This window comes from Aotus nancymaae, unplaced genomic scaffold, assembly GCF_030222135.1.
Source record: "Aotus nancymaae isolate 86718 unplaced genomic scaffold, 86718_ANA_hifiasm-v0.15.2.pri h1tg000138l, whole genome shotgun sequence".
In the NCBI taxonomy this organism is placed as follows: Eukaryota; Metazoa; Chordata; class Mammalia; order Primates; family Aotidae; genus Aotus; species Aotus nancymaae.
The window spans coordinates 3,116,327-3,137,120 of NW_026988553.1; the positions used below are offsets into that span (position 1 = coordinate 3,116,327).

Consider the following 20,794-nt stretch of genomic DNA (forward strand, 5'->3'; position numbering starts at 1 on the left):
CATGCATTCAAAATTTCTCAAACAGCATCAAACAAACCAAACAGAAGATGCAAATCACAGCTGGTGTTTGTACTGATGGAGGAGACCGTTTCCCCAGCTATAAACAATGCCTGGAAAACAGGGCGAGTGCTTCAAGAGCAAAGTGTTGAATCAATTACGAGTAAAAAACGCAGCATTCTTGGCCTAAAAATCTGTAGTTGGTCTACACACAGCTTCTTTATGGCCCTCAGCAGCAGCTCTGCAACATTGTTTATTCACTCAACAAACATACATATATACATACATACACACACACACGTATTTATGCATAAGAAGTACATGTTTCTATAGAATACCTATCGTGTCCACCATGCGCCTAGAATGCCACTAACCCTGACGTTACAGCCAACACAAAGACCCTGCCCTTATTGAAGTTTAGATTGTAGCAGAGAAGATTAATCACTGAGAACATGGCTCTTAAGATGAATTTGAATCAGGAACCACCGAGAACTCCAGATCAGAAATAGCCAATGAAAAGCCTGCTTTTATTTCCCCTTTGAACCAAGTTAATAGTCCAGGTATTCCTGAGTCAGGGTGACCCAGAACTGCACATGTGCAAATCCAGGCCAAGTTTCCTTCTCTATAAAGTGGAGATAATACCCACACGTAGGCCATCGAACTGCTGTGGGGATGAGATGAATTAATAACATTTCAGCAGAGCTCCCGGCCAGGGTACACACACAGCGTGTTGACTACTATGTGGCTGCTGGAGACAGAACCGAATGCTCTGTGAAAAGCCACAAGAAAGGCCTTCGGGTGTAATTCTCAGATGAGGACGACTCTGCCCTTACGTGGTTCTAAAACCTGAGGGGGGCTAAAGAGAACGGAAAGGGTCATAGGAGAGTTTTGTGGCTTCCTCCAACTTCACGGCAGGGCAGGGTTGCTCAGTTCTGCTCCGGTGTCTTAGTCATTCCTGTTGCTCTTGGATTATTGGGAAACATGTTATGTATGTATGTTTTAGGATAACTCCTGGATAAGGAAAGAAACAGAGGAGGCATATAACATACTATACGATGATATATCTAGTTAGGTCTCAAGGTAAAGCACAGGCTGGTATAGGCCGGGAGCGGTGGCTCACGCCTGTAATCCCAGTACTTTGGGAGGCCGAGGCAGGTGGATCACGAGGTCAAGAGATCGAGATCATCCTGGTCAACACGGTGAGACCCCGTCTCTACTAAAAATACAAAAAATTAGCTGGGCACGGTGGCGCGTGCCTGTAATCCCAGCTACTCGGGAGGCTGAGGCAGGAGAATTGCCTGAACCCAGGAGGCGGAGGTTGCGGTGAGCCGAGATCGCGCCATCGCACTCCAGCCTGGGTAACAACAGCGAAACTCCGTCTCAAAAAAAAAAAACAACAAAAAAGAACAGGCTGGTAAAGAGCCGACTTCTCCAGGTCAGGGAGGCTCTGCATAATGTCAGACTCTAGCGAGAGCCGACTTGCTGCGACTTTCCAAGCAAGCTTTGTCTGTTGTCCCAAGGATAAAGAACTTGTCATTACTTCACTTCCTATTATTTCAGTGGATAGCCTCACTTAACGTGCTTCCCTGGTTCACGAAAAGAAAAGGAACGTGTTCTCAGGAAGCACGCTCTCCCGTGCCTGCCCTGGAGGGAGCTACAAGTCTGACTCTCCATTGCCACCTAGAGTTAGAATGTGGATGTTTCAGTGGCAGATGGTGAAAACCATACAGTAACCCTTAAAATGTTGAAGCAACTCTGTTATTACTACCACTGCTGGAATCTTCCCTGAGTGCTTTAAAAAAAAAATGTTGAAGCAACTACAGACGACAGGATTTAGGGACAAAGTTTTGTCTACTGGCCTAACAGGCTAAAAGAAAGCAGATTCAAAATCTCAAACAGGAATAGGGCATGCTTCAATAATGTCAGGGGCTCAACAACAAGATCCACGAAGGGAAGTGAATTGTAACCCTAGGTTACAACATAGGAATCGTTGTGTAGTGCTGGAGGGGGTAATCTTCGTGGGTCCATTGCTCCCATGGCCCAGAAATGGCCCCGAGCAAACTCACAACTAACTTATTCTACACAGAACTTCAGACATTTGGAGGCATCAGGAAATCCTTCTTGCCTACGGTAAGTAGCCAAGTTCTCTTTCCACTGTTTACTGATGACCAACCCAATAGGCACCAGAAATGCTGGAGTTCCACAATTTCTTGAAATATGGCAATGTTTGATATTTCTAGAAGGTCGTGAGTGTCACTGTGGCTGAAGGTGAGCAAAGACATGAGGGTTTTTTTTTTTTTTTTTTGAGACGGAGTTTCGCTCTTGTTGCCCAGGCTGGAGTGCAATGGCGCGATCTCGGCTCACCGCAACCTCCGCCTCCTGGGTTCAGGCAATTCTCCTGCCTCAGCCTCCCGAGTAGCTGGGACTACAGGCACGCGCCACCACGCCCGGCTAATTTTTATTTTTTTGTATTTTTAGTACAGACGGGGTTTCACCATGTTGACCGGGATGGTCTCGATCTCTTGATCTCGTGATCCACCCGCCTTGGCCTCCCAAAGTGCTGGGATTACAGGCGTGAGCCACCGCTCCAGGCCTTGACATGAGGGGTTTTAAAGCCATTAAAGCAACCTGCAATGCTCAGTGTGTGTATGGACTGTGCCTTCCCACATTTGGACCGCATAAAAGAGGGCAACTTCCAGTACTGTGTGTGGTTGGAACAGTTCTGATATAAACTAGCCTGCCAAAAGTTCCTCAAGGAGGCAGGCTTGGCATCTTGAACTGTTTTTCTGCAGTAGCCTTCCAACTGCTATCCTGGCGTACCCCTCAGCACACGGGAGCCCCGACCCCGCTCCGCTATCCTGGGGTGCCCCTCAGCGCACGGGAGCCCCGACTGCGCTCTTACCTGCACCATCCTCCAGGTGGCCGAGGTTGCAGACCGCACTGATGCTGTGCACCCACACCTGCATTTCTTGTTCAGTTTTGGCCACCAGGTAGAATGTACGGTAAGTAGTCTTGACAATGAAGACAAAATTATTCTGAAATTCCTTCCGAACGAAGCTGGGGCCCACATGCTTCCACACTGCACACTCGCTGAGGTCTATCACCCGGATGGGCTTGCTGGAGTGCTTGTTCCTGTAGTACTCCAAGACATCGGGGTTGCCGCTCATGCGGCCTCGCCGGAGGACAAACCAGCGCTTGCGCCAGGCCTGCAGAAAGGCAATTCAACACGGAGTTACTGGACCAACTGCTCTTGCTTCTCAGGCTCTGCCAAGGACCCATCTTCAAGTCCGCTTTATCGGATGACTTTAAGGACGGGTAAGGGTTGAGCAGTCTAGTAATGGGATTTACATCCACAGTATGAAGAGCCAGAATCATACAATCATTGCAACTGATGCAGCGAAGGAGTGTAGGACAAATTTAAATATGCTCAGGCTTTAAGAGAAGCTTAGTGATAAAGAACTAGAAGGAAGCTTTCTTACTATTATGTACCTCAGTGTAAGAGCCAACGTCGGGCCGAGCGCGGTGGCTCACGCCTGTAATCCCAGCACTTTGGGAGGCGGATGCAGGCGGATCACGAGGTCAAGAGATCGAGACCATCCTGGTCAACATGGTGAAACCCCGTCTCTACTAATACAAAAAAATTAGCTGGGCATGGTGGCGCGTGCCTGTAGTCCCAGCCACTCAGGAGGCTGAGGCAGGAGAATTGCCTGAACCCAGGAGGCGGAGGTTGCGGTGAGCCGAGATCGCGCCATTGCACTCCAGCCTGGGTAACAAGAGCGAAACTCCGTCTCAAAAAAAAAAAAAAAAAAACCAGCCAACGTCATACATTAAAATCAGATGTGAATCGGGAGTGCTCACCACTGCCCTAGTAGCTTCTAACATTGTTATTTAAGTTCTACACAAGTGGCCAAGAAGAAATCATATACATTGGAGAGGAGGAGAGAGGTGTCTTCCATAAAACCCCCAATAATGATTAAAACACTAATAGAATTCTCGGAGAATTAACTAGCCTGGCTAGTTACCCTTCTTGTGTAAGAGACCCTGGTCTAAGTATTTTAGTGTAATCCACGTAATCTCTAAAACTATACTATGAGAGGGGTAACTATTTCTATATCCATCTTATGTCTGATAAAATTGACATTCAGAGAGATTAAGTAATGTGCCCAGGGTTACATAGCTAAACAGCTGTAGGAATGCATTTGAACTCAGGTTGGGGTGGAAGGATTGGTAATGAATGTGAAGTTTAAAAAAAAGGTAGAGGGCCGGGCGCGGTGGCTCACGCTTGTAATTCCAGCACTTTGGGAAGCCGAGGTGGGCGGATCACGAGGTCAAGAGATTGAGACCATCCTGGCCAACATGGCGAAACCCCATCTCTACTAAAAAAATTACAAAAATTAGCTGGGTGTCGTGGCGCACACCTATAATCCCATCTACTCGGGAGGCTGAGGCACGAGAATTGCTTGAACCCGAGAGACGGAGTTTGCAGTGAGCCAAGATGGTGCCATTGCACTCCAGCCTGGTGCCTGGCAACAGAGCAAGACTCTGTCTCAAAAAAAAAAAAAAGGTAGAAAGAGGAAGTGTAGCCAGCTCTTCAGAAACATCTGACTGTAAAGGGGGAAAGCTCTGGGGTCAAGGGATTTTTTTTTTTTTTTTTTTTTTTTGAGACAGAGTTTTGCTCTTGTTACCCAGGCTGGAGTGCAATGGCGCGATCTCGGCTCACCGCAACCTCCGCCTCCTGGGTTCAGGCAATTCTCCTGCCTCAGCCTCCCGAGTAGCTGGGATTACAGGCACGCGCCACCGTGCCCAGCTAATGTTTTGTATTTTTAGTAGAGACGGGGTTTCACCACGTTGACCAGGATGGTCTCGATCTCTTGACCTTGTGATCCACCCGCCTCGGCCTCCCAAAGTGCTGGGATTACAGGCGTGAGCCACCGCGCCCGGCCGGGATTTATTTAACATGGGAGACTCTTAAGCATTTACCCCCCAATTGTTTCTCAACCAGGGATGGTATAATTCCTCTCGGGAGCATCTGAAAATATGTGAGTTTTGCTTGTTACGAAGGCTAGAGATGGGGTGGGGGGTGGGGCACGGCAGGATTTTCTGGCCTAAAACTATCAGTGCTCTTGTTTTGAAACACTGTAAAAACATGGACTAGGAATCTTGGAAAGAGCCGAGCCTGGAGGTCAAATGACACGTAAAGCTCAGACCATGCTCAGAAAAGAAAAGAGAATGATATTCCTCAGAAACCAGTGCCAAGATATGACAGGCTGCTTTTTGTGCCACTGAGAACTACCGAGGATGCCCTAGGACTCCTTGGCTCCCCATTCACCACTGACTAGAATGTCTGATGTAGACAGTCGCATCTGGTTTAGTACAATGAAGCGGTGCAGATTTCTGGCCTGGGGAAATAGGTATTTACAATTGACCGAAGCCCTAAGGAGTCCCTGGCTCTGTAAACTTTCTTGCCATCTCCTGGAGCCAGGGAGGAGGAAATCTTTGAGTTCCTTGTCTTCTTCCATTTAGGTGCCCTTTGCTCAAGAAAGGGCCAGGCAGGCCGGCCTGCATGGATAGCGTATCCTTCCTTTGTGAGGTAGGGAACTGTGGCATTAGGCCCAGTTGCGAATTGAGCACAGAGAAGGATGACAGGCTGACCGCAGGGCTCTCTTCCATTGGAGACACTAAATGTTGCATGAGAGAGATTTGTAGTTGCCTGTGTGACAGTAGGAAGTGTGGGGTTTTGCCAGGAGGTACAGCGACCCCTGTATCTCTAGCTTCATTTATGCCTCATACTTTTTAAGCCCACCAGCTTTGACCGAGAGGCCAGGAAAAAAGGAAAATACACTATTTGGAGTATTCTCAGCTCCCTCCCTGCTCAGAGAACAGGAATCTGAGAGATGGCAGAGAATCCAAATAAGCACTGACCTCCAACTATGCCTCAGAATAAAAAGCCCTTCCAGGACTGTGGCAAAGGGCAGCAATCCCTGTCAGGTTGGGGCAGGTGAACCCTGGCTTGCTCCTGCTTTTACAGACAGTAGAAAGCTTTGAGAAGAGGTCCGGCCATGAGTCAAAGAAGGAGACAAAACTCAGGAGACAAAAAAAGGTGGTGTGATTAAGTCCGTAGTTTTGAGACAGCAGAAATGACAACATGTTTGTATGGTCATGTGGATTGATTCAATAAATTCCTGTTGCAAAAAGATGGCATTGGATGGGAGTGGAGCCACCAAACATAACAGAAGGAGCTCTCGAGTCTTGCTGTGGGGTTTGGAGCATGGGAAATGTGAAACTTCGACTTCTGGCAATAACTCAGGCAAACAGGAACATAAGGCCTAGACCTAGTGTTCTCTGACATGGGGTGAGCCCAGGGAAGGGGCTCAGGGGATGAGAGAATGCCATGTGTGCCCACTGAGGAAAGCTTTCATGGGGAGGGGCATGGGGGGGCCCACTTTGGTGGGGGAAATGTAGAGAGGAACTTTGTTGCACTTCCCTAAAATGATTCTAAAAGAGGAAGTCAAGCTGAGCACATTAACGAAGACAATAGATTTCTTATCTTTTAGTAACGATATTGGAAGAGAAGTAACACCAAGAGTTTATTTACTGACAATGAAGATAGAAAAGCAGATTACAGCTGCTCCCTAAAAGACCTCACTCTCTAGCTGGGATAGGGAGATGGGTAGATTTCAACTCAGGGTAGTGAGCGGTCTAGCAGCAGAACGAACCAAGAGTGGTGGGGTTGCAATGGGGAGACTGGCATGAAAAAGTTTGGGCTTCATCCATTCATTCAACAGTTACCTGCTGATAGCCTACTAACATGCTGGACACTGTGCAGACACTGGGGAAGATGAAGTGTCGTGGGTAACAAGGGAGTGACACAATTGCAGTCGGTGAGATAAGTGCTACGATAAGGCAAAACTACGATGCTGTGGGAACACACAGGAAGCAGTGCTGACTAAGCTGAGGCTTAAGTGGGGCAGGAGGAAGCAGCATGTACACAGGCATTAAGGTGGAAGAGCTCAACACTGTGTAAGTAGTTCAGCAGAGCTGCAAGGCAGACATGAGCACAGAAAGGAAAGTCCAGTCACACGGTAACTTGAATAGGATGTAGCATAGTTCTGATGCGAAATCATGCAAAAGCGCCAGTGTGCCCTTACTTACTTTTTATTTTTATTTTTATTTTTTTTGTTTTTTTTTTTTTAAGACGGAGTTTCGCTCTTGTTACCCAGGCTGGAGTGCAATGGCGCGATCTCGGCTCACCGCAACCTCCGCCTCCCGGGTTCGGGCGATTCTCCTGCCTCAGCCTCCTGAGTAGCTGGGATTACAGGCGCGCGCCACCGTGCCCAGCTAATTTTTTTTTGTATTTTTAGTAGAGACGGGGTTTCACCATGTTGACCGGGATGGTCTCGATCTCTTGACCTTGTGATCCACCCGCCTCGGCCTCCCAAAGTGCTGGGATGACAGGCGTGAGCCACCGCGCCCGGCCACGGACCTTCTTTTGTCAGAAACATGCATATGTGTGTGTGTGCATGCACACACACACATACACACAAGCTGTTTTGCCCTTCCCCTACTGAACTACTCACTCTCTCCCTCATAGGGGAGTTTGAGAGATCTCTTAGATATATAAGTGGAGACGTCAGTCTCATGTCCCTTAATTACCATCTATTTGATGATGGTTTACAAAATTAGGTTTCCAATCTGGATCTTTCCTATGAACTTACATATCTAAGAGATCTCTCAAACTGAACGTGGCCAAAATGCAGCTTTTATTTCATGCCCACTTAACACACTGCTCTCCCAATACCTCCCAATGGTACCACCACCATCCTTCCATGTTCTAAATACAAAAACCTGGGAGTGATCTTTGCTTCCACTCTCCACATCCAAACCAGTAGTGAGTTCTGTGGACTCTACTTTCAAAACATTCCAAATCAATCCACTTCTCCCCATGCACCACCCCTACCCCACAACTCCCCCCATAAATTCATTCTTAACAGAGAAGTCAATAACATTTTCAAATCAGATCATGGCATTCCCTTGGTTAACACCCTCCAAAAGCTTCCCAATATATTAATAACAAAACCCAAACTCTTTCACCGAGCCTAGAACGTCCCACATGAACTGGCTTTGCCTATCTCTCCCACTTCACATCTCAGCCACTGTCTTCCTCTTCCACACTGGTCCTTTTGCTGTTCCTGAACATATAGAATTTTCTCTCCATCTTGGGGCCTTTCTCCTACTTGTTCCTTCTTTGTGGAATACTCTTTCACACAGATCTTTGCATGGCTGTCATGCAGATCTCTGCTTCCTGTCACTGAGACCTGAACTTAATTGTCACTCTCAGAGAGACCCTCTCAGACCATCCATATTGAAGTGGCCAGCCTCCCTGGCCACACTGGCCAACCACAGTCATTCTCTGCCCCCCACCACTAGAATATGAGCTCCTGGACAGTAGAGACTTCATCTGTCTTGATCACTGTTCTATCCTCTGGGCCTAGTAGTGCCTGGCACAGAATAAGTTGCTCAGTAAATACTTGTCGAATGAATGAATGAATTCCACACGTGATTTCATACCATAGACCTAGTTTTAAAACACTACTCTTGAGAAACATGACTAGTGTTGTGGTTTGTATCAGCAGAATTTACTCATCACATATTTATGTGCTAGGAGCTGGAGATGTAATGATGAACCAGATAGACGGTCTCTAAGCTAGAATTTAGGCTGTCACGCAAGGCATCGTACCAGACTTTTAACTCAAAACCAGCAAACACGGTATCCAGATATTACAGCATGTTGTCCAGGATTAAACCGAACAAAAAACAAGGCTTAGAAGTTTGGGCACGTTCCTCCTGCGCTCAATTCTACTTGCACAGTGAAATAAACCTGGCTGGATTATAGCAAGTTTCACTTCTTTGGCTCTAGAATTCACTCCAATAAAATTGAAGTGGCCCGCCTGGATTGTATCCATTGTCAAAAGACAGAGAAATGAACGGAGAAACATCCTGAAAGTCTCTGAGGCTGTAAAGAGACACCTCTGATTTAAACTACTTTTCTGGTGAGAGTGATTACTGTCCCTTTGTTTCAGCAGAATTGGCACCCTGCCCCCTCTACAGCGGTGAAATCCCAACGCTATGAAATCATTTCCTTCACATGTGCACAGGATGGGTCAACAACCTGCCTTCAGAGTCAGGCTTTCCAAGTCAGACTGAGGGAGCAGAAGCTATATCTATTTGCATTTAGAGCTCTATGTTTTGATCCTTCAATCCTGCTATCATTTCAGCAATGGCACTTTTTGACCGAACCTGCCAAAAGGAACTGTGTGGGCTTCGCCCCCTCCTAACCCGTGGATGTGCTTCATACTGTCCTGGCCAAGAGCGTCTAGTGTGCCAGGATTCTGGTGCTCGGATTTTGATTGCTCTGATTGCTTACGGGTGTTGGTTTTCTTCTGCGCTGCTTTTTCAGTGGCCTGATTGACCAGGCTATAGGAGATGCCTCAGATCAGAAGACAACAAGGAGAAAAAAAAATGTTGCTAAGAACCCATCTGAACCAACTGTGAAAGGTTTTCAAGCTGAATGTAAATTGGTGTGAAGTGGGAAATGGAACTAGCTTTTGGAGCAGCTGGAGTTACAGGCAGAAACCCTGGAAACCAAGCCACATCCAGTGAACAGCAACTGGGCCCAGCTTCCCCGGGGATCTTGGTCTATGCTGACCTAGACTGCATGCTCTGTGAAGGCAGGGACGTTGCCCATCTTTAACAGTCTTGGCATACGATACATACTCAATGTGCTGTTGTGGACAGAATGACCGACTGAAGTGGGTATGGCTATAAAGGGGACGAAATCACACAGAGCTACACACGCACACATTTACGTGCAAACGGTGACACCCTACAGCTGCTCTTAGAAGGTAGCAATGTCGTTTGCTGGCTGTGAGACCGAACTAGAATTGGGGGATTTCAAAATAGTAAGTTTACAAAAAGATACTCAATCCCAAAGAAATTTTAAAAGTTCAGAAAAAGAAACCTAGAAAAGATAGGGCAAATAAAAAGCACAATAAGATGATCGACTTCAATCCAAAGGCATCCATAATTACTTTAAATGTAAATGCACTCAATGCTCTCGTGAAAAGACACTTATGCGGTGCCTACTGTGAACCAAGCCCCGTGACGTGTGCAAGAGAAACAGCGACGAATGTGACCTAGGCCCTGCTCCTATGATGCTGTTAATGAGTGTCACCTGGATGAGTGCGTAATTGCCAGGAGCTTTGGAGTGATGGAAGATGAAGCCAGAGATGTGGCTGTAGATGACGGAGGACAAGTTGCAAGGAGTATTAATAGGACCGGGTAACCAAATACATGTGGGCCACCAGGGAGAGGAAAGGATTCAGACTGAATCGCAGGCTTCTGGTTTTGAATTAGCAGATAATACTATTATGTAACAGGCTATGAAGTCCTCATGGAACAAGGGAAAATGAGCTTTCACTGATGACATTTCTTTCTCCTACAAGTTTTGTTTTTTTTTTTGAGACGGAGTTTCGCTCTTGTTACCCAGGCTGGAGTGCGATGGCGCGATCTCGGCTCACCCCAACCTCCGCCTCCTGGGTTCAGGCAATTCTCCTGCCTCAGCCTCCTGAGTATCTGGGATTACAGGCACGCGCCACCGTGCCCAGCTAATTTTTTGTATTTTTAGTAGAGACGGGGTTTCAACATGTTGACCGGGATGGTCTCGATCTCTTGACCTCGTGATCCGCCTGCCTCGGCCTCCCAAAGTGCTGGGATTACAGGCGTGAGCCACAGCGCCCGGCCCCCCTACCATGTTTTCCTTGTTCTTGTGTTGCTATTGATATATACTTAGTAGAGTCTAGTTACTGTTTACAAAACCTAACAACTCAATTACTGACTGCCACTTGCAAGGCCCCTAGGAATCTTGGATGTGGTCCCAGAACATGAAATGAAATAAAGCATTTGGTAACGACTTAGAGATTTTTCGTAACTTCCTGCGCCCTGCTCCTCTAAACTGAGCCCCTGTTCGAATCCTAGTAGCTACACCTTGAAGGCACTCATGAGGCTTGGGGGGGTGTTTATGTGTTGTCAAAGTCAAGCATCATTAAAGAAACAGAAATGTGGTTAATTTTCTATATATTTTTTTTTTCTGCTGAGCTTTACTCAAGATGGCCCTTTCCCCCTGCCTTCTACTTCCTTGCCAAGGGGGGCCACAAAAGCCATAGGGCCCAAGGGCAGGGGGTTGGGAATTTCCAGGAGCACGTTACACACTTCTCTCTGGCCTGGCTCAGTGCCAGTAGCCCTGGGATTGCTGGTGACCTTTCAGCCTGATGGCCCGTAACCTTCTGCTCCCTGCCAGATAGAGTTGGGACTTGTCCAAGGTATGGAATAACTTCCTGTGATTGTCCTGAAGATAGCCTGGCTCACAGGATCTGCTTCCATAGCTTGTCAACAGAAGCAGAAAAGTCCTGTATCTCTACAGCATGGTGGGCCTTGGAAGGAAGAATCCTGAGGAGAAATGTTCAGCACAGATAAGCATGCCAAGAGGGCTGTGTTCAAGCACAGCCCCACTACATGACATGGACTTGACCTTCCTCGTGTATTGTCAACCAAAGTGCCACTGAATATCCTGGCTAGTTTCTTGTTTCTTGTGTGGCAGAATCTTAGAGGTCATTAAGACCAGCTAATCAAATTTGCAGGTGTTTACAAACGTGGGAGGGTCACCAATGATAGGTCAGGATTGGGATGCAAAATTATGGGTTGAAGCATATATGGAGCAAACCCAACTCAGGAAGAAAGTTATTTTAAACTCTGGTAAGTTATGTGATACATGAAGGAGGTGATCAAGTCTGGTAGGAGGATCAAGTGACAGTGCAGCCAGTTGTGTGAGACCAGTGTACTTGAGGGGAGGCTCTTCTAAGCAGAAGTACTTGCAAAACATAAGAATAACTCCAGGTTGCGCGCGGTGGCTCAAGCCTGTAATCCCAGCACTTTGGGAGGCCGAGGCGGGTGGATCACGAGGTCAAGGGATCGAGACCATCCTGGTCAACACGGTGAAACCCCATCTCTACTAAAAAAAATACAAAAAATTAGCTGGGCACGGTGGCGCGTGCCTGTAATCCCAGGTACTCAGGAAGCTGAGGCAGGAGAATTGCCTGAACCCAGGAGGCGGAGGTTGCAGTGAGCCGAGATCGCGCCATTGCACTCCAGCCTGGGTAACAAGAGCGAAACTCCGTCTCAAGAAAAAAGAAAAAAAAAAAAAGAATAACTCCAAAGTGTTAGGTATAATTAGTGGTGATGGTTACACAACATTATGAAGGTACAGCAGTTGATGCCGCTGAACTGTCCCCTTACACATGATTAAAATGGTCAATATTATGTTATGTCTATTTTCCCACAAAAAAAAATAATGAAAAAATGTTACCCTCACACCCATGGGTGTCCCCTAGGGACATTCTCCACTGCACAAGCTGAGTGCACAGGTGTGGTGGCTCCTGGGATTGTCTCTAAAGGAGTCCATTAACAATAAGAAGATATCAGTACCAGAGTCACAGAAAAACATGACGTAACATAGATGCCTCAAAATATGCAATAGCAATATTAATAGCTTTAGATTAAATCATTTGATGCTCACACAGACCCCATATGAAGCAATATTCTTTTTAGGGCATTCCATACATATGCAGCCAAGGTGGCCTTGAAATCAGATCGTCTGATTTGATCTGGTTCCTGATCACAGTCTATGAGTGATGTCATCCACTGACTAGAGCTATGTAGGTCAAAGAGCTTGTAGCACATCAGAAGAGTGAGCAGTGGGTGAGGAGTCAAAGAGGAACCTCATTCCACCTGAAGAAAAGCATGAGCTGGGATTGTGGAAGACTGTGTATTCGGGTGAAAAAGTCTGGTAGAGAAGGAAATACAACATCATTTTGTAAAAATGAGTTCATAGTCTAGTAAGAGGTTCTCCTATTCTGTTTGCTAAAATACATTAATTTGGAAAGCATTCAGAAAACCTTGTGTCTTGTGTTACTGGACATAATACAATCTGATGTTTAATACTGAAGAAAGTCTTTCTCAAATGTCCCAACAGTGCCTGGTGCGTAACAGGGGCTCAGTAAATCTTGCTGAATTAATTAATGAATTATGTAATACTGGCAGCTGGGAAGTCTTTCTAACCATATATAAATTCCTAAAAAGTAGAAATGCTGGGAACACCTAAGTGTTATGTGTGAGTCTAAGGGTGGTAGGGAAGGAAAGAGATGACAGGGGAAGAAGGGAGCCATTCTAGATGGGGTCCCAGCACCCCAGGGGTGGTGGGAAATCCAGCAGTCAGCTACAGACCCAAATGAGTTTTTTTTTCTGGGTGGTTCATCAGTTCTAAGTACTCATCTGGCTGGAGGAAGTTACCAAAACCACTTTTGAGCCCTTGGCCAGCACACAACCTTGAGTCAATAGAAGCCGGTCCATCAGAGACCACAGGGCGCCAGTGTTTTTTTTGTTGTTGTTTGTTTGTTTTTTATTGCATTTTAGGTTTTGGGGTACATGTGAAAAACATGCAAGATTGTTGCATAGGTGCATACGTGGCAGTGTGATTTGCTGCCTTCCTCCCCATCACCTATATGTGGAATTTCTCCCCATGCCATCCCTCCCCGACTCCCCACGCCCCGCTGTCCCCTCCCCTATTTCCCCCCTACAGACCTCAGTGTGCGATGCTCCCCTCCCTGTGTCCATGTGTTCCCATTGTTCAATACCCGTCTATGAGTGAGAACATGCGGTGTTTGATTTTGTGTTCTTGTGTCAGTTTGCTGAGAATGATGGTTTCCAGGTTCATCCATGTCCCTACAAAGGACGTGAACTCATCGTTTTTGATGTCTGCATAATATTCCATGGCGTATATGTGCCACATTTTTCCTGTCCAGTCTATCATTGATGGGCATTTGGGTTTACTTAAGCTCCTGTCTCAGCGTGGGTGAAGCTAAGACCCCAGAGGGCATCTGCCTGCCAGCTTATCCCCAGGTACCTGGAGAGGAAAAGAACATTCTCAATTTCAACTTGGTTTCGTTACTTGCTTGGCTCAAAGGACATCTGCTAGAAGGAAGAACCCGTTACTGTTTATAGTTCTTCACTGCTGACCCAAAGGGCTTTTCTTTCCTCCTAAGAACACATGTGTAAGTCAGGGTTCAGAAAATGTTTGCTGACAAAATCAGTGAGCACTGGTCCAGAACATGTCAGTAAGCACACTCAGATATAACAGTAACTAGTCTCATTTTCAATTCAATGTATGAGCACTCACCTGAATTGAGCCTCGGTGCAAGATGCTCCCTGGTCCCCACTTTCTCTCTCCCTCTCATAGGCAAACCCCAATTTTCTCTTCTCTCAGTTCAGGATTTTTCACTGGAATCCTTCAGAAATCATTTTCTCACTTTGTCAAAACTGTATTGTCCCCAAAGGGAGATGAAATCTGTAATTCACCTAGGATATTTTCATGAGTTGGCTGGCCCTTCCTTCTAGACTTTGGATTCTTTTCAACTCTTTTGGTGCCTTTCATGGGGGGGAGTTATGCAAACATATACTCATCAATCTCTATTACTTTCTGCCATCTTTCTCACATAGGCCAAAGCAAAAGAGTATCTCATTTAAATTTGTACTGGTCTGATGTCCAACGAGGTTGGATGTTATTTTTGATCTGTCGTGTGCCTTTCTGAACTGCTGTGAACCATCTCTGTGACCTGCTGTTCATGTATTTTGCCCATTTTCCAATTGTGATGCTGATCTTTTTCTAATAATTGATAAAGAGTACTCATACAGGTGAAGAATACGAACTGTTTGCTTGCCTCGTATGATGTGAAAACCTTTCACATTTTGGTTATTTGCCTCATAAGTAAGTCGATACAGTTTTCGAAGTACCTAAAATAGTGTTCAGCATATAGGAAACAGTCACTAGAGTATCTGTTGGAGAACTGATTGAATGAATAAATGAGCAGACAGACATGTTTTATTTTCATGTAGCAAAAATCCTGTCCCTTTCTTTGTACTTTTGCCTCTGCTATCATGTTTAGAAAGGTTTTCCCAACCCCAAGATCAGATTGAGATTCAGTAACATTGCCCCTTCTAGAAATTCTATTATTTCATTTTCTGTATATTTAAATTCAACACAGCTAAATTTCATCTCTCCTATCTACATTAAGTGAGACTGATCTATAATTTTCTTTGCTGTTCTGTAATCTCCTTACCTAATTTGGTATCAGGGTCATATTAACATAAGACAATGAACCAAAGAAGTTTGCATCTTTTTCTGTGCCTAAATAGTTTCAAGAGTATGAGAGTTATTTGTTTTTTAAATCTCAAGAGATCTCAAGTCTAAAGACTTTCTGAGTCAGTTATCTGTCCTGGAGATAATTATCTGACAATAATTTTCATGTCTTATATTTATTTATAATGTTGATCAGTCTAACATTTTAGGGGCTAACAGTTTGAAGAGTGTACCTTTTCTTTGGCAAGGCGATGTTAGAATTCTCATTTGGTGTGAAAATTTGGGTGGGGTAAAATTACTGTTTAAACCTCAGTTTAACTTCTAATTACACTGTTCTCATGGCCAAAGACCCTAAACCACTGATTTCTTGTTAGCACTAAAAGCCACAATGTAACAGACTGGCTTCTTGTGAAATAGGAAGCAAATACTGCCAGAACTGGAAGCCTCTAACAGGAAGTCATGACTTAGTGGTGAAATAACTAAAGAAAAGGAGGCATGTGAGGGTACAAAAAAGCTAGCTGTCACTTTGCTGCTGTTGTCTTTTAGTAAGTAATAGACAAAGCTTTATCTTGGTGTAGAGCATGGTGCCATTCTTGGATAGAAAGTCTAGAGTGAAAGCTACAAATATGAGTAAGTCAAACAAATAATCACAGTGCAGCTAATGTTGTAACAGAGGGAAGTGCAGGGCCTGAGAGGGAGGGTCAGTGGGATGTTCTTATAAGGCTCTACTTGGCAGGAAGACACTGTGTTTTCAGGCACTGGGCATGACCCGCAAGGGCAGGAACCCCGACTTTGATGTACTGCATTGCAAGGGCCTGGGGAGACGGCGGCGCTGAGCAAGGCGCTCAGGGAGGGAGACAGACAAGGGAAGGAAATTGACTTTGATCGCTGTTTCCACTCTAACACCTGCCCTTAGCTATGGAGACAGCAGATCTGGAGCCACCCCAGCCAGGGCTTCCCAGCATGCTTTGAGCACATCCAGCCTGACTGAAGTGGGGGCCAACCTGCTATTATGTGATCTGGAAGCCTTCCCCACTCCAAGATTATCAAAATATTTTCCTGTATTTTCTTTTAATCTTTTATGTTTAATTATACATGGATGTATATCTAATAAACAAAGCATGAAAAGAGCTTCCATGAGGCATTAAGATAAATATAAATGACCTAATAGAAAAACACGGGCAAAATATATGAATCAGTATTTCACATAAAAAGTAACAGAAATGGCCCTAGACTATATCTCCCTGTCTAATTTTAAATGAGACATCTTTGTATATAGTATTGGCAAAAATGTTCAAACATGTGCAATGGATCTTAATGTCATTTTTCATAATGAGTAAAAATCAGAAAGAAAGTAAACATCTATCAAAAGGCTGGATAAATTATGGTCTGAGTAAGCAAACCACCCCAGGCTACGGTTATATTTCGGCAATCTCGGCACTCCCACGTGCTGGGATCCATTTGAGTTCCATTCCCTTCATCCCATTTACAAGTCGGAGTAAAATGAAGAGTAAAGTCTATAATTCCAAAAGCAAATTTTCAAAACAATTAAATGGAAACTGTTCACTAGACATCTTTCGAGAATGGAGCCCATGGGGTAACTTGGGTCTCCCTAACCCTGTTCCTTCCACACACACTTCCAAATCTCAGTACGTGGCAACCCAATCCTTCCAGGTGCTCAGGCCAAGACACGGGAATTCTTGACTCCTTTCTTTCTCTTGCACAGAATAACCAATCCATCAGAAAATCCTGCCGGCTCTATATTCAGAATACACCCCTCTCCGTGCCCTACCTCAATGGCAGCTGTCTGTCTTCGCATCTCACCTGGTCTCCCTGCTTCTGCCCTGCTTGTACAGCTTGCAGACAGCTGCCAGAGAGATCCTGTTACAATTCACATCAAATCATGTCAGTTCTCTTCTCGGAACCCTCTGGTGTCTTCTTCCCTTACTCAGAGGGAAAGCCAAAGGTCTTACTTTAGCCTATAAAGCCCTCCACAGGCTCCCCACGCACTCGCGTTACCACCACTCTGACTTCATCTGCTCCATCCATTACTCCCTGGGCTGCAGCCAAGCCATGTTCCTGCTTCAGAGGCTGTCCATTGTCCATTCCCTTCCCTGATTAAGGAGTGGGGTATGCCATTCCCAGACACTTTCAGCTCTCTAACATGCAAGCAAAATGGTCTCTAGTAGGCCAAGAGCGATCTCTCAAACAGGAGCTGCAGCTGTTGGAAGTGAAAGACCCCAAAGTTGGGGGAGGAGTTATATATAACTCACTTCATCCTCACAACCACCCGGTGACACAGGACATTAGTCAACCTTGACAAGAGCAGTGTAATGTGAAGTAAACACTTGATTAGGAGTAAATGAGAAATAGAATCTCACCGTTTGCAATCCTTAATGAATTAGTCAATTTAAGCATTAACCATCAGTGGCTGCTACAATCACAAAAAGGGAGACAGCCAGATACGACTTTCTTCCTAATGGAAGTCCAATAATACCACCTAGGAAGGGTGCATTATATTACTCTCTCAGAAAATAACAACATATTTGAGTGCTGACTGTTATCATCTAGAGCAAGTGGGCCCACATACTGCCACCTTCCAATTGAAAAAGAGTAAAATGCTAGAGTTGAACTTTTTCTTTTTGCTTTTCTGTGGTGTGTATGTATTTCGGTGCTGAGTGGTTACTCTCCTGAAAGACCTTAAAGTCTTGTATCAGATTCATGACAAAGGTTTCAGGTCTTCATCAAATGCCAGGATTGGGCCTGAGCGACCTCTCTGCCATCTAGAGAGCTTGTCCCAAAGCATTTGGCCTGTGGAGGAACCAGTTCACCTCCTTATTTCTCCACCATTGCTCCAGGTTCTAAACAAGTGGATATTTTATATTCTGAGAAAGAGCTGTGGTCTCCAGGGGTTTTTCCCATTAAGACTTCTAACCAGTGCACTTTATCCTCGATCTCACAAATACCTATTGGCAGAATTCATCGAAAACACACACTTCGGGCCCTAAAGATGTAGTTATCCCTTTGGAAAATTGTTGACTTTGAGTCCATCTCGTCACTTGGTTGTATTTCTTTCTTTATTAGGCCTGGGTCACTGGTGGTTTCCTCCCATTTGCTTCTGCACTATTTCACATTTTTTTTTTTTTGAGACGGAGTTTCGCTCTTGTTACCCAGGCTGGAGTGCAATGGCGCGATCTCGGCTCACCGCAACCTCCGCCTCCTGGGTTCAAACAATTCTCCTGCCTCAGCCTCCCGAGTAGCTGGGATTACAGGCACGCGCCACCGTGCCCAGCTAATTTTTTGTATTTTTAGTAGAGACGGGGTTTCACCATGTTGACCGGGATGGTCTCGATCTCTTGACCGCGTGATCCACCCGCCTCGGCCTCCCAAAGTGCTGGGATTACAGGCGTGAGCCACCGCGCCCGGCCCTACTTGCAGTTCTTTATGTATTGTGTTGATCTATCTATTAGCTATACTCCAAGCATTTTTTTCTTATTTTGTTGCTTTTATCTATTTCTTTATTTTTTGAGACAGAGTCTTAGTCTGCCTCCCGGGTCAGAGGCCAGTGGTGCAATCATGGCTCACTGCAGCCTCGACCTCCCTGGGATCAAGCAATCCTCCCATCTCAGCCTCCTGGGTAGCTGGGGCTACAGCTGTGCACCACCACTCCAGGATCATTTTTGTATTAAATTTTTTTCATAGAGCTGAGGATTTCACCATGTTGCCCATGCAGGTATCGACCTCTTGGGCTCAGGATATCCACCCGCCTCGGCCTCCCAAAGGGCTGGGATTACAGGCGTGAGCCACCGCGCCCGGCCACTATTTCACTTTTAACTATCATCTCACCTCTTTTGTCTTCCACTGCTGCACTTCTTCCTGTCCTTGCTACCCATCTCTTCCTAAACCATTAATACTGGGAATCCACTTCACCAGAAAGACTCGGAAGCCCCACTTAGACTTCAGGCCCAAGTAGCTTTTTCCAATTCAGCTTTTTCAGTGATGAAACAGATGTTTTGCATCCATCTTCCTTATCTTGTGCCCCTTGTCCATTCCTTGTGTGTGCCCTATCGGTCAGAGCCCTGGGAGGAAAAACAGTTGACTGGCATTACCACTGCAAGGTATTTGGGGGTACCCATCACCTCTCAGTTTTGCTGACGCTTTTCCTCTTACTCTCTAACTGTGGTATCTCCCAAAATTCTGCCTTAGGTCCTTTTCTTTCGTACTCATCATACCCTCCTTGGATAATCTCATCCACCCCCCTAATTTTAACTACTTCCTGTACCCCAGTGACCAGCAAAACTCCCTCTGGAGTCCAGGTCCCTCCCCTCGGCTCTAGAAAAATTTACCCACCGTTACTTCAAAGTCGGTGTGCCCTAGCCGGAACGCACCAGTCTCACTGACTTGCCCCCAAACTGTGTCCAAAATGATGTGGTGTAAAAAATCAGTTACAGGCCAGGCGCAATGTAATCCCAGCACTTTGGGAGGCCAAGGCAGGAGGATCACCTGAGGTCAGGAGTTCGAACCTGGGCAACATGGAGAAGCCCCGTCTCTATTAAAAATACAAAAATTAGCCAGGTGTGGTGGCAGGCGCCTGTAATCCCAGCTACTCAGGAGGCTGAGGCATGAGAATCTCCTGAACCCAGGAGGCGGAGGTTGCAGTGATCTGAGATCACACCACTGCACTCCAGCCTCGGTGACAGAGTGAGACCCTGTTTCAAATAAATAAATAAATAAATAAAGAATCAATTACCAAAATAAATAAATATAAGATGAAATTCAACAGTAATAATATAGGTCCTGTTCCTGGGCTTAAGCAAAACACGAATAGCACAAGAACACACAGGAGAAAAGATAGCTTAGCTGAAACACAGAGGAAAATTAAGTTCGTTTGACAGGAAACTCAGTGTGAGTCAACAGTGTGGCGTGGCTGCCAGAACAAAGCTAATGGAATCTCCAGCTGCCTTCTCAGAAGCACGATGTCCAGATGAGCAATGATGGTCCTGGAGGAGTTTTTTTAGTTCTGGTACCAGTTCAGAAGAAATATACAGGATAAGGGTGAGGGAACTCGGAACTCTGTTCTATCCTACGGAATGACTGAGCAAACCGGCAACATTAGGTTGGGTATTTGCAGGGCTCTCAGATGGAAAAAAGAATTATATTCTAAAGAGGTAACACCAGGACCAATTTCTCACAGGATTCTTTGGGCAGCATGTTATGTAACTGGTTTTCTGTCACTGGAAGTGATATTGGAAGTGACTGTCATTGGAAGATAACAAATGGCTGGCAAAAATGTGGCTAATCACCCTTCTTCACATCCCTACCTACTCCTGTCAAGTTCAAAATGTTTAATATACCTTATAATTAAGCGATCAACATTTCCCATTGATTATTTCTCTAAAATATTCTTATCTTTTCCCCTCTGCTGCATTCACATTAATACCCTGGACTAAGTCAACTTGGCCACCCAGCATCTGTACCTTTTTCTAAATTTGGGGAATTCCCAACCTTATAAGTTTCTGGGAAACAAGTGACCAGCTCTAATTATAG

The 20,794-nt window shown here is 45.5% G+C and overlaps 1 protein-coding gene across 9 annotated transcripts in view; it reads right to left on the reverse strand.

Moving 5' to 3' along the window:
* GAB3 (GRB2 associated binding protein 3) overlaps positions 1–20,794 on the reverse strand; it is a 62,218-nt gene that overhangs the window by 30,775 nt on the left and 10,649 nt on the right. For 7 of the 9 annotated variants that reach the window (XM_064371547.1, XM_064371545.1, XM_064371544.1 and 4 more), the window contains exon 2: positions 2,900–3,203. In XM_064371547.1, coding sequence (XP_064227617.1) covers positions 2,900–3,203 — 304 coding nt within the window. Of the gene's footprint in view, positions 1–2,899; positions 3,204–19,093; positions 19,602–20,794 lie in introns of those variants that run through there. The other 2 variants (XM_064371551.1, XM_064371549.1) reach the window with 2 other exon arrangements.